The 14,073-nt window shown below is 41.4% G+C and overlaps 1 protein-coding gene across 1 annotated transcript in view; it reads left to right on the forward strand.

Annotated features, from left to right (window-relative positions):
• LOC124721117 (CTTNBP2 N-terminal-like protein) overlaps positions 1-14,073 on the forward strand; it is a 220,521-nt gene that overhangs the window by 81,874 nt on the left and 124,574 nt on the right. Inside the window, 1 exon segment of the mRNA XM_047245933.1 lies at positions 8,761-8,940. Within this exon segment, the coding sequence (XP_047101889.1) occupies positions 8,761-8,940 (180 nt within the window).

The raw sequence follows: 14,073 nt of genomic DNA on the forward strand, positions 1-14,073 counted from the left end.
CTTAACGAATTAAAGTTAACTGCAAGCACTACTAGATCGCAACTTCATCCCACTAAACTCCTTCGTCTTGTTTCGTAGCTCTACATGGTGTCTAAATTGGATAATGTTTATACAAATACTACAACAATTATTTAAATAGGTTTCTTTCACACAGTTTATGTTAATGTTATTTTAGTTAATAACACAATTAAATACCTTTCCTTAAGCCTCGTAGTAATTCATATGCCTTTTTAAAAATGTTTGTGGTCCTACTTTTTATGGAACAGTAGCCAAAACATTGGTAGTTTTATTACGCTTTGCAGTCGCACATGTGGAAGGATTTTATTGGAGTGGACTTGAGCTGTGAATGCAATGCTCTTATATTAAATAATAATCATTATTTATATAAACAATGAAATCTTTAAATCAAATCAAATTTCAAATTGTTTCATGTTGGGTGAAATGAAACGCATTTGTCTAACCACTGTAGCTCACTATTCCAGAAAAATTTATTAGCTGTGTCAACATTTTTAGAGGAAATTTTAAATGTCAAGCTTTTATGTAAAACAGAATTTCCTTAGCAAAATTTTCTACACCATAGGAACCGGTAAAACATAAATTACTCTCAGTATACTACGAAACTGGAAAACATCCAGTGAAATAATTGTGACATTTACTTTCTATTTGCCTGAAAGTAAATTGCAGCAAAGGGGAAGAATTATTTTAGGAGTGATACTACAGCAAATGGAGATACACTTTGGTAAATTTCACTTTGTTTTCTCTGTAGTGGTCTCTGAATGTGTTTAAAAGTTCCTTATCTAAGAAATGCAAAGTATATGAGCAAAATAAATGTTGTGCCATGAAATTCCTCATATGCTCAAATTTCAAGATATCTGCTGCAGGCATTTAGCCAATAAACAGTTGATGTCAATTCACTTTTACTGAGAGTGTGATAGAGAGAGTAGCAAAAAATTGCAGTCCAGTAGATGGACAACGTTAAATTAAATTAGATTGGATTAGATTAGATTAGATTCAGTTTTCATTCCATAGACCCAAAAATGAGAGGATTCTCGCAGGTGTGGAACGTGTCAGAAAGTATAACATAAAAAACGTAGAACATTCGAATGTACTGCTCACTTCCCTGATCATTTGTCAGAAGATAATCAAAATATGTGAATACATCACAGTGAACTGAAATTGCTAATATTAACAGAATTAATACACTTTCAGAATGAAACATAGTTATGCACTTTTAATAAATTTATCAGACTCAAAATATCTAATCTTGACTGCTGTTGCCAAGTGCTGTCAAAAACGAAATCTGACATTTTTAGTTAAGCTGGTCTAACACTCCCTGTTAAGTTATTTAATCTATAGCGTAGGAGTTGCATATCAAAAAATCTTTCATACTCTGTTTAAACTGTGCTTTATCTGATATCAAGTTTTTAATGTTTGCTAGCGATTGATTGAAAATGTGTTGGAGCAAGGTCTTTTAGGTCTTAATGTCGATTGTTCATATTCCTAGTATTGATACTATATATTGAGCTATTTGTTGGAAATACACACAAATCACTTACAACTTTCATTAAGGAATAAATATACTGAGAAACAATGGTTAGAATACCTAGTTCTTTGAACAGGTTTCTACAGGATGTTCTTGAATTTACACTACAATTGAATGTTATTACACACTTTTGCACTCTAAAAACTTTTGCTCCGTTTGACCAGTTACCCTAGAAAATGATCCCATATGACACAGTAGAATGAAAGTAAGCAAAGTATGTACTTTTTTTAATGTCTCCTATATCTGATATCATTCGTATTGCAAATACTGACTTGTTTAGGCACTACAGTAATTCTGTGGTATGCCCTTCCCCGGAGGTCCCTTCCCCGACTTCACAACCGGATTCTGACCTGTCGTTTATGGATGTCGCCCCCTCCTTGTCGGTGATGGGTGGGGACCCGGCGGTATGACTGGATTTAGCGTGTTCAGCCCTCATTTAAACCATCGTTCTGTGGTTCCCCAATGGAATTGTAATGGCTACTATCGTCACCTTCCGGAATTGAAATCCCTTCTTTCGTCCTACTCAGCAGCTTGTGTGGTTCTCCAGGAATCTCATTTTACCGATGCTCACTCACCGACCCTCGGTGGGTTCCGTGTTTTCTGTCGAAATCGGGTCGGACCCTTGCGGGCTTCTGGTGGCGTTTGTACGTTGGTCCGTACAGACATTGCTAGCACGTGGATTCCTCTCCAAACTACATTGGAAGCGGTTGCTGTTAGGGTCCACTTAGACTCTGCAGTCACAGTTTGCAATCTTTATCTCCCTCCTGACAGGACTCTTACACCTGCTGTCTTAACCACCCTTCTTCAGCAACTTCCTCCTCCCTTCCTCCTCCTTGGGGATTTTAATGCTCATCATCCTTTGTGGGGCAGTGCCTTTCCATCTAGACGAGGTCTTCTTATAGACCAATTTATTGCAGACAACGACCTGTACCTTCTTAATGATGGCTCCCCTACTCATTTCAGTGCCGGTCATGGTACCTTTTCTGCCATTGATCTTTCTCTTTCTTCTCCCTCTCTCCTCCCTTCATTACACTGGTCGCCACACGACGACCTTTGTGATAGTGACCATTTCCTGTTGATTATCACGCTCCCTTCCCGCTCCCCGATGGACAGGTTACCTCGTTGGTCTTTCCACCTCGCCGATTGGCCCCTATACACTGCACAGGTTGAGTTTTCTCCCTCTTTGTCGGGTTGTATTGATGATGTCCTACGTGACGTGTCTGACGCGATTGTTCACGCTGCTAACCTTGCTGTCCCGCGCTCATCTGGACAATTTCGTCGTCGGCAAGTCCCGTGGTGGAGTACGGCCATTGCCATTGCCATCCGTGATTGCCGTCGAGCTTTGCAACACTTTAAGAGGCACCCATCCGTAGCCAGCCTTTCTACCTTTAAGCGCCTTCGCGCTAAAGCCCGTTATTTAATCAAACAGAGCAAGCGGATATGTTGGGAACGATTCGTTTCTTCCCTTGGTTCCACTGTCCCTCTGTCACGGGTATGGGCTACACTTCACTCTCTCCAAGGTTGCCATCGGCAGTCCACCCTCCCAGGCCTTCACCTCCCAGATGGCATTTGTACGGACCCATTAGTTCTCGCAGAACATCTTGCGACCCATTTTGCAGTGGCATCAGCGTCGGCCTCCTATCCAGCTGCTTTCCTTCATCAAAAACAGCAGGCTGAAGCTGTCACCTTATGTTTCACCACTTGTGAGTCAGAATCTTACAACGAACCTTTCACTGAATGGGAATTTCTTTCTGCTCTATCTTCTTCTCATGATACGGCCCCTGGCCCAGATTCCATTCATAACCAGCTGCTTCAACATCTCAGTGCTCCACAACGGCACCATCTTCTTCGGGTGTTTAACCGTATCTGGCTCCAGGGTGACTTCCCTTCTCAGTGGAGGGATAGCATTGTGGTTCCTGTCCTTAAGCCTGGTCAGAACCCCCTATCTGTAGACAGCTATCGGCCAATTAGTTTGACCAATGTTGTTTGTAAGTTACTTGAACGGCTGGTAGCCCGTCGGCTCACTTGGGTCCTCGAATCTCGGGATCTATTGTCCCATTACCAGTGTGGCTTTCGAGAGGGACGATCTCCAATCGATCATTTACTTCGCTTGGAATCCGCAGTTTGGCAGGCTTTTTCCCAGCGCCGCCATTTGGTTGCAGTGTTTTTTGACCTTCGCAAGGCCTATGACACGGCCTGGCGCCATCACATCTTACTAACCCTTCATCAGTGGGGTCTTCGGGGCCCACTCCCGATTTTTATTCGCCAGTTCCTGATCCATCGGTCATTCAGAGTTCGAGTTGGTACTGCTTTTAGTTCTCCACGGACCCAGGAGACGGGCATCCCACAGGGTTCTGTCTTGAGTGTCCTTCTTTTCCTCATTGCTATCGATGGACTTGTGGCCTCTGTCGGTCCCTTGGTCGCCCCTGCCCTGTATGTGGATGATTTCTGCATTTGGGTTAGTTCCTCCTCGATGCCATCTGCAGAATGGCAGCTCCAGGTGGCTATACAGCGTGCCTCTGCATGGACCCTCTCACAAGGGTTTCAATTCTCTCCTTTAAAATCGCGGGTGGTCCACTTCTGTCGCCGTACTACGGTCCACCCTGATCCAGAGCTCTATCTCGCTGCACAAAGATTGCCTGTGGTTCCACAGTTTCGTTTCCTGGGTCTTCTTTTCGACAACAAGCTCACTTGGCTGCCCAATATCAGACTCCTGAAGGTAGGATGTTTCCGTAAACTCAATGTCCTTCGCTTCCTTGCCCACTCCTCTTGGGGTGCGGACCGTTCCCTCCTCCTCCGTCTTTATCGTGCTCTAGTTCTGTCACGTTTGGACTATGGTTGTCAAGTTTATGGTTCAGCTGCTCCTTCCACACTGCACGTGCTGGATCCAGTCCACCATCGTGGTATCCGTTTGGCCACTGGTGCCTTCCCTACTAGCCTTGTTGATAGTCTCCTGGTTGAAGCTGGGATCCCCCCCCCTTTCTGTTCGGCGGTCCCAGCTTCTGGTGTCTTATGCCCTTACTATCCGTTCTTCTCCCACTCATCCTTCCTATTCTATCCTATTCCCAGACCATGGACGTCGCCCGCCCGACTCCCGCCCTCGGGCGGGTTTACCGGTTGGGCTGCGCCTTGCGTCTCTTAACCGTGATTTTCAGCTTCCTTCTTTGTCCTGTCTTCCTCGCTCCCTCCCCTCCACCCCTCCTTGGTTAGTTCCTCGGCCTCGAATTCGGATGGATCTCCGCCGTGGTCCGAAAGATTCCATCCCCCCGGTGGTGTTCCGTTCCTTTTTCCGCCAAATTTTATGGGAGTTTCGGGATGCTGTTGTTTTTTACACTGATGGATCTAAATCTGCTGATCATGTTGGGTATGCCTTCACGTCCTTTGTTGGAACGGAAAATCATCTGCTGCCACCCTCATGTGGGGTGTTTACTGCGGAATTGATGGCAATTTCCCGGGCCCTTACCTTTATTAAACAATCCCAACACAACCGCGTTTTGTTATGTACGGACTCGATGAGTGGCCTTCTCGCTATTGACCGGTGTTTTTCGCGCCATCCCTTGGTCTCTGCCATCCATGACCATCTCGCTGATCTTCACCGTGCTGCTTGTTCCATTGACTTCCTATGGGTCCCGGGCCATGTGGGTATCCCGGGTAATGAGCTCGCTGATCGTTTGGCTGGGGGAGCAGTTACTTACCCCCCGTTTTCTGTAACCCCTCCTGCAGCGGATTTACGGCTTCACATCAAATCCCACTTTGCACAGTCAAGGGCCAATTCTTGGGAGGCTACTCCACTGTCTAATAAACTTCGTGCAATTAAGGTGAATCCAGGTCCGTGGCGTTCTTCCTTTCGCCTCTCTCGCAAGGACTCGACCACACTGTGTCGTCTCCGCATTGGCCATACCAGGCTGACCCATGGTTTCCTTTTGCGTGATGAGCCACCCCCGCTATGTGGTTGTGGAGCCTTCCAGTCAGTGGCCCACATTTTGGTTGAATGCCCCCTTCTTTTGGCTCTGCGTGCTAAGTACAGACTCCCCCACACTTTACCTTTGATGTTGGCTGACGATTCCCGGATGGTCTCTCTGGTTCTAGGTTTCCTCCGGGAGAGTGGTTTTTATTCTCAGTTTTAAGGTTTTTAATCTCTCTCTGGTGCAGGGGCGGGGCGGTGAGTGTTGGGTGTCTCCCACTGTAAGCAGTGTTCGGAGATTCCTGATTCACCTCCCTGACCGAATTCCTAGTTTCTTCCCCTTTTACTCTGTTTTTACCCTTCTTTTTAAGGCTTGGCTAGTCTTTCTATTCCCATACGTACTTTGTGCATTATAGCAGTTGTACCTTTTAAGTCACAGGTGGTCTTGCCTATGCTGCTTCAGCATAGTGTTGGGTTCGTTCTCTTGCCGACTTCCCTCATTTTGTTTTTTACCAATGACATGACTGCCTTTTTACGTTTTTTCCCTTTTTCCGTTTTATTGTTCTGACTTTACTGAGTTGTCCCATTAGCTGAATGGCGCATATTTGAAACAAGGGACTGATGACCTTGCTGTTTGGTCCCTTAAACTTCAACCAACCAACCACACTGGTTTTCTTTCAGTGTTGAATAGTAAATTGATGGAAAGAAAATATTTTCTCTTCATACTCTTGTAGCATTTTATGAGATATTGTGGTTTTGGTTTGTGTGCTAAGTCAATGATGTGTCATAAACCTATAGCACCATGGAACTCCACCCGTAAAGTCTGTTAAGTTCCACTGTACAGCTAGGTTGTGAGTATGTGTTTGAATCATTTTTGTATTAATTCCAATGCAATTTTGACAATGTCCTTGAATCCGTTTCAATATGTCATCTAGTTTTGGCCAGTTTGCATTCAGTCCTCTATTTGCACATATAGTCTTCCACATATTAATTTTTTTTTTTTACTAGACCTCCAGTTGTGAATGGTTTTTTCTGTTGTTGGAGGGCCGAAATGCTACTCAGCTGCTCTGCTTCCATGTTCTTCTGCATATGCTATTACTTCCAATTTATTGCCTGCATCATATGAATACCTTTTATTTGTTTCCATTGTGTAAATAGCTGCTAACAAAAATATTGTACTGTTACCGATAACACAAACCACTTTAAGTTCAAGTTCACTGGCACTGTTGACTGCGATGACACATCATAGATGTGTTCTAGGTTTGTGATGGCAGGACGGGAGGGAGACACTGTTAGCAAGCTTGTGAATCCCCACAACTCATGTTCGTCACATTGGTGTACTGTCAGTACAAAATGAAAGGACAACAGGGTAGCCCATTTTTTCATGTCCACTTGTTTTTATAGTTACAGTTATAGTTATAGTTACAGTTTTTGCTGCCAGGTGACTCCAACATTGCCAGGTGGAGATAGGTTTTCCAGGCAGAGATAGGTTTTTTAAGAGTGGGGGAATTGTAAATCAAACACTGGACATTTTTATATATTAATTTAGAGTATAAGACCCACCTGACTTGTGGAAGCAATTTTTCGAAGAAAAAAATGCGTCTTATAGTCTGCAAAATACAGTGTTATTAACATACGGTATTATTAAAATACGATATTATTATTATTATTATTATTATTTTTATTTTAAAAGTCACCAGTGTGTGTTGTCATGCAGTAGCAACACTGTATGTGGTTCTGTTGGTTGTTTTTTCTTACGCTGCGACCAAAAGATGTCTCAGTTGTTGCCGGCGCCTGTGATGGACACAGCCATGGGAAGGAGTTCATAGTGCACAACACCCTGTTTATGCCACCAGATGCAAAATATTATCAGTCAGTTTGCCTTTTTGCCCAAAGAGATGTCCTTTGTCATGGCTCAGCCATTAATTTCTTTTTAAGAAGTTAACATAACTCATTACCAGTAAGAATGCTCAGTGAGCAAACTGATGGCTTACAAGTGAAACTGCAGTACTCTTACACCCAACTTGTGAACCTTGCCTATTGAATCCAAGTGTTGCAGTTGGGGTAAATGATCACAGTTCGTCATATGTGTCATTTATTAAGACTTTCTGAATGTGGAGAATGATTCATGCCAGAATGATTTCCATGAAGCAAGAAAATTATTTCCTGATGTGATTTGCCCCCGTTTCAAGCTGCCTCCTGTTGTCCATGAAACTCAAAGTGAACAATTTCTAACAAATGAACATTTTTCCTCGTGACTTTATTTTGTAATGCTTAAACCACATTTGTAAGATTTGAGTATGCTAGTCAAACCTGTGACTTTAAGTTAAATACTGGAACTCCAAATAAAAAAAAATTGAATATGATAAATACATTCTTGGTGTCCTATGTCTGATGTCACTGCACTTCATTCACTCAGTTTAATGAAGTTATTTTGTGTGGAAAATCAAATTACAGTAATTAACAATTTTATGCTAGCCAGTGTGAGAGCAGAAAAAGTTATCAAAGGCACACTGTCATGATCACTTTTGTTGATACCAGCTGACATCTGGCTGCCACTGACAATGGCCGGTTGCCACAGTATGGTGAGGAAACTCCTGAGCATAAATTGTTCTTATTTTGATGTAGCCACGAGCTCTTTCATGCAGATGTTCCTGGAAGGTTTTGCTTTAGCAGACACCTGAAAAGTGGTTTAAAAATAAAAGGAAGAAGTGGACTCTAATTCACAACTTTGTGTCTACATTGGGTAACTTTCACTAGTAGATCATGAGTGGACTGCAATAGCTCACGGGGAAGACAACACTTCCTCCAGAAAATTCCCCATCTACATTGTTGCCAGGTTTTGCATATGGCTGGACGTAGAATTCTTGTGGGTGGCAAGTTTTATTGGTACCTTAAGTAAATGACTCAGATTAGTATGTGTGGGAACTAGCCGTTGGCGAGGTTTTATGTCGATGCCTGTCCTTGTACCAATAAATTAATAACTTTCTTTGTTTCTGGATCATTTCTAAAGCTAAACTGAATTATGCTCTTCTGTAAACCATCCTGTAAAAGAATTCGTATAAAATTTGCAACATTAATACTAGTGTATGGTCATAACCATTTAATTATCTTCATCTTCTTGGTAAGTGGCTTAATTTACCAATGTCTAGTAGCTTGTGATTCACAAAATAAATGTGTGTGTAGTCTGGCTACTATGGGCTCCTTTAGATTATATTTCCTTACTGTGAAATACTAACAGAGAATTTGCAGTAGTAGTGCCTATCTCTTATGTTAGTTATTCTTTGAAACTGTTTGAATTGTTATGTTTTAGGAATTGGAGTTAGAAAAGCAAATGAAAAAGAAACTTGAGAAAGACCTAAAGAAATCAAATGATACATTGGAAGAAGAAAGATCTCGACAAAAACAAATAGTACTTTTATTGCTTGCAGAAAGAAAAAGATTAATCATGAAGTACATAGAAGAAAGAAAACGGTCGGAAGATCTAGCTCAGGTGAGTCTTAACATTTTATTTTATTTATTTATTTATTTTTTCATATAAACAAGTTTATAGAGCAGCTAAATTGAAAGTAGGGTATCTTTCTTCAGTTTCTCATTCTGAACTTTTGGTAAACTGCTGTTCATGAGGATTTAAATTATAAAAGCATTTGGAAAAAAGAGAGATGGTACTGAACTTCTGGAAAGCATAGCTGTTAAAATAGCATCACTGAAATTCTCTCTGGTACATCCCCCAACTCAAAAAAGAGGGGAGATATCACTAACTATTGTCACTAACTATTGCCACCTAGACTAACTCCAAAAGAATGATAGTAGTTGAAAAGTTTGTGGGACAAATGTTGCACAAGGCAATGGGGGGCCAAAATATGATGTTGGTTTCTTGTTGCTAGGTGCGGTCACGTCAGAGATATGAAGATCAACTTAGTTTTTTTTTTAAATGGGATGCTATAGTTTGGTACTTACTTTCTGATGGTGGCTCTCGAGATTAGTGCAATGATGTGTAACAGTAAGGTCTTTGAAGGTCAATGAAGGTCAAAAAGGTGGCATGTACATTCATTTACAGAAGGTGTTTGACCATTGGCATCAATGTAGTGCTGCAATCTTCTTATCATGGCTTGAGTGCTATTCCTTAACACTTCGGCATTTATCGAAGCACATGCTCTGACAATTCTCCCTCGTATATTGTGCAAATAGTAGATATTCGCAGAATACGGCATATCCATCTAACGTGCCATGCAATGCAACACTAATAGGAACAGTAAGACTAGTATCGTCGAACGAGCGAAAGTGAATGGTGTATTCCTTCGAAGAACAAGTCAATATGTTTCTCATTTATGGAGAATGCCAACGAAATTCAGTGAGAGCTAGAGACTTGCACTCTGAAAGGTGTCCTCAATGTATTCACACTACACGTCATACATTTAAATATGTGTATGATAAATTAAGAACAACCAGATCTTTAACACATATCGAAACGTATCCGGCAAAGGGAAGTTACTAACAAGGATACGGAAATTGGTACTCTAGCCACTGTGGTTTGGGATCCTTGTGTTAGTTCGCGTCAAATCAGAAGGGAATCTGGCATGAGCCAGAGTAGTGTTGTTCATGTTCTGCATCACCATAAATATCATCCTTGCCATATCAGTATCCACCAAGAATCAACTGGTGTGGATTGTATGCGTTGCATTGAATTTTGCTGATGCGCTCAACTTCAGATTCAGAGGGATGACACATTCGTTAATTTGATTTTATTTACTGATAAGGTTACATTCACAAACCATGGAAATGTTAATTTGCATAACATGCATTATTGGGCAACTGAAAATCCATGTTGGCTGCGGCAAGTTGCACACCAAAAAGCGTGGTTGGTGAATGTGTGGTATGAGATTCTGGAAGACAGAATTACAGGCCCCAATTTCATCAAAGGAAATCTTAATGGTAGGAAGTACACCACATTCCTGCAAGAAACATTAGGTCTGTTATTGGAAGAAATACCTTTAGTAACAAGGAACGGAATGTGGTATTGCGAACCATGGATGAAGGGTATCAGACGGATGCCATATTCCTTGACTTCCGGAAAGCGTTCGACTCGGTGCCCCACTGCAGACTCCTAACTAAGGTACGAGCATATGGGATTGGTTCTCAAGTATGCGAGTGGCTTGAAGACTTCTTAAGTAATAGAACCCAGTACGTTGTCCTCGATGGTGAGTGTTCATCGGAGGTGAGGGTATCATCTGGAGTGCCCCAGGGAAGTATGGTAGGTCCGCTGTTGTTTTCTATCTACATAAATGATCTTTTGGATAGGGTGGATAGCAATGTGCGGCTGTTTGCTGTGGTGTACAGGAAGATGTTGTCGTTGAGTGACTGTAGGAGGATACAAGATGACTTGGACAGGATTTGTGATTGGTGTAAAGAATAGCAGCTAACTCTAAATATAGATAAATGTAAATTAATGCAGATGAATAGGAAAAAGAATCCTGTAATGTTTGAATGATTAATATTTGGGTGTAACCTTGCTGAGCGATATGAAGTGGGACAAGCATGTAATGGCAGTTGCGGGGAAGGCAGATAGTCGTCTTCGGTTCATTGTTAGAATTTTGGGAAGATGGTGGTTCATCTGTAAAGGAGACCGCTTATAAAACACTAATACGACCTATTCTTGAGTACTGCTCGAGTGTTTGGGATCCCTATCAGGTCGCATTGAGGCAGGACATAGAAGCAGTTCAGAGATGGGCTGCTAGATTTGTTACTGGTAGGTTTGATCATCACGCGAGTGTTACAGAAATGCTTCAGGAACTCGGGGTGGGAGTCTCTGGAGGAAAGAAGGGGTTCTTTTCATGAATCGTTACTGAGGAAATTTAGAGAACCAGCATTTGAGGCTGAGTGCAGTACAATTTTACTGCCGCCAACTTACATTTCGTGGAAAGACCACAAAGATAAGATAATAGAGATTAGGGCTCGTACAGAGGCATATAGGCAGTCATTTTTCCCTTGTACTGTTTGGGAGTGGAACGGGCAGAGAAGATGCTAGTTGTGGTACGAGGTACCCTCCGCCACGCACAGTATGGTGGATTGCAGAGTATGTTTGTAGATGTAGATGTAGATGGTATCAACACGATGGTTGTCAGCCACATTTTCCGCTGATGGCTAGAAATTAGTTGCAGAGAGAGTTCCCGTGTCGTTGGATTGGACATGCAGGAGATGACGTGGTCGGTTCGTTTGCCAGATTTAATGCCTCTGGATTTTTTTCTGATTAAGATTTGTAAAAGACATTGTTTATAAAGATGTTCCCACTACACCTGAAGATACGGAGAAATGTCAGAGCATGTGCTTCGATAAGTGCTGATGTGATAAGGAATACCACTCAATCCATGATGATAAGATTGCATTACTGCATTGATACCAGTGGTCATCACTTCGAACACCTTCTGTAGATGGACATTCATGTCACCTTTTTGACCTTCATTGACTTTCAAAGACCTTACTGTTACACATCATTGGATTCATCTCGATGGCTGCTATCAGAAAATAAGTACCAAACTATAGCATCCCATTTAAAAATAAAGTTGACCTTCATATCTCTGAAGCGACCCCACCTAGCAACAAAAAACTGTCAAATTATGGCCCCCTGTAGTCCCATGCATTTTTTCTCACACAGACGTTTGTCCCTGTCGTACTATTGGAGTTATTCTTGCTGGCAATGGTTAGTGACACACACACACACACACACACACACACACACACACACACACACACACACACACACACACTCTCCATTATTGACCTACGGTATTTGAAGGCATTTGGCATGTATAGCCTTAAGCACAAAATTAACATGCTGTTTACTAGGAATGGAACTGTTTCAGAAACAGATATTTATTTATTTTAACTTCGTACGTGTGGCATGCTACTGATGTTAATAGTTCTTTAAAACTGAATAATAATAATAATAATAATAATAATAATAATAATAACCCACAAAACCAGCATGGCAACACATGCTACAGATCAGAATAGAAAAACTGAGAAAAGACATCGGACACCTAACACAATTTATAAGAAATGAAATGTCAGAAAAAAACGAAAAAGGTTAGGTAAAATCTCACAACAAGAAGCGATAGAGCAATTAGATGAAAAGAAGCAGAAATTACAAGCATTGGCCATACGACTTAGAAGATACAAAAAAAGTAAAAATAGAAGGAAACAAAACCAAACATTCAACACAAACCAAAATAAATTTTACCAGACAATAGATAACACACACACATTAAAATAGACAATCCACCAAACATAACAGACATGGAACACCTCTGGAGCAACATATGGTCAAACCCGGTACAACATAACAGGCATGCACGGTGGATACAAACAGAAACAGACACATACAAGATGATACCACAAATGCCTGAAGTGATAATTTTGCAACATGAAGTCACCCAAGCAATTAATTCTACTCACAATTGGAAAGCCCCTGGAAAAGATAAAATAGCAGATTTCTGGCTAAAGTAGTTCACCTCAACACATTCACATCTAACTAAATTATTTAACAGTTACATTGCAGACCCATACACATTCCCTGATACACTTACACATGGAATAACTTATCTGAAACCTAAAGATCAAGCAGACACAGCAAACCCAGCTAAATATCGCCCCATAACATGCCTACCAACAATATACAAAATACTAACTTCAGTCAATACACAGAAATTAATGACACATACAACACAGAACAAAATTATAAATGAAGAACAAAAAGGCTGTTGCAAAGGAACACGAGGATGTAAAGAGCAACTGATAATAGATGGAGAGGTGACATATCAAGCTAAAACTAAACAAAGGTCGGTACACTACGCATACATTGATTACCAAAAAGCTTTTGATAGTGTACCCCACTCATGGTTACTACAAATATTGGAAATATACAAAGTATATCCTAAATTGATACAGTTCCTAAACATAGTAATGAAAAATTGGAAAACCACACTTAATATCCAAACAAATTCAAATAATATCACATCACAGCCAATACAAATTAAGCGTGGAATATACGAAGGAGACTCATTAAGTCCTTTCTGGTTCTGCCTTGCTCTGAACCCACTATCCAACATGCTAAATAATACAAATTATGGATACAATATTACTGGAACATACCCACACAAAATCACACATCTGCTATATATGGATGATCTAAAACTACTGGCAGTGAACAAATCAACAACTCAACCAATTACTACCGAGCGAGGTGGCGCAGTGGTTAGCACACTGGACTCTCATTTGGGAGGACGACGGTTCAATCCCGTCTCCGGTCATCCTGATTTAGGTTTTCCGTGATTTCCCTAAATCGCTGCAGGCAAATGCCGGGATGGTTCCTTTGAAAGGGCACGGCCGATTTCCTTCCCCATCCTTCCCTCGCCCGAGTTTGCGCTCCGTCTCTAATGACCTCGTTGTCGACGGGACGTCAAACACTAATATCCTCCTCCTCCTCCTCCTCCTCCTCCTCCTCTTCAACCAATTACTAAAGATAACAGAAGTATTCAGCAATGATGTGAATATGGCTTTTGGAACAGACAAATGTAAGAAAAGTAGCATTGTCAAGGGAAAACACACTAAACAAGATTATTACATA

The sequence above is a fragment of the Schistocerca piceifrons genome, chromosome X, assembly GCF_021461385.2.
Source record: "Schistocerca piceifrons isolate TAMUIC-IGC-003096 chromosome X, iqSchPice1.1, whole genome shotgun sequence".
NCBI lineage: Eukaryota > Metazoa > Arthropoda > Insecta > Orthoptera > Acrididae > Schistocerca > Schistocerca piceifrons.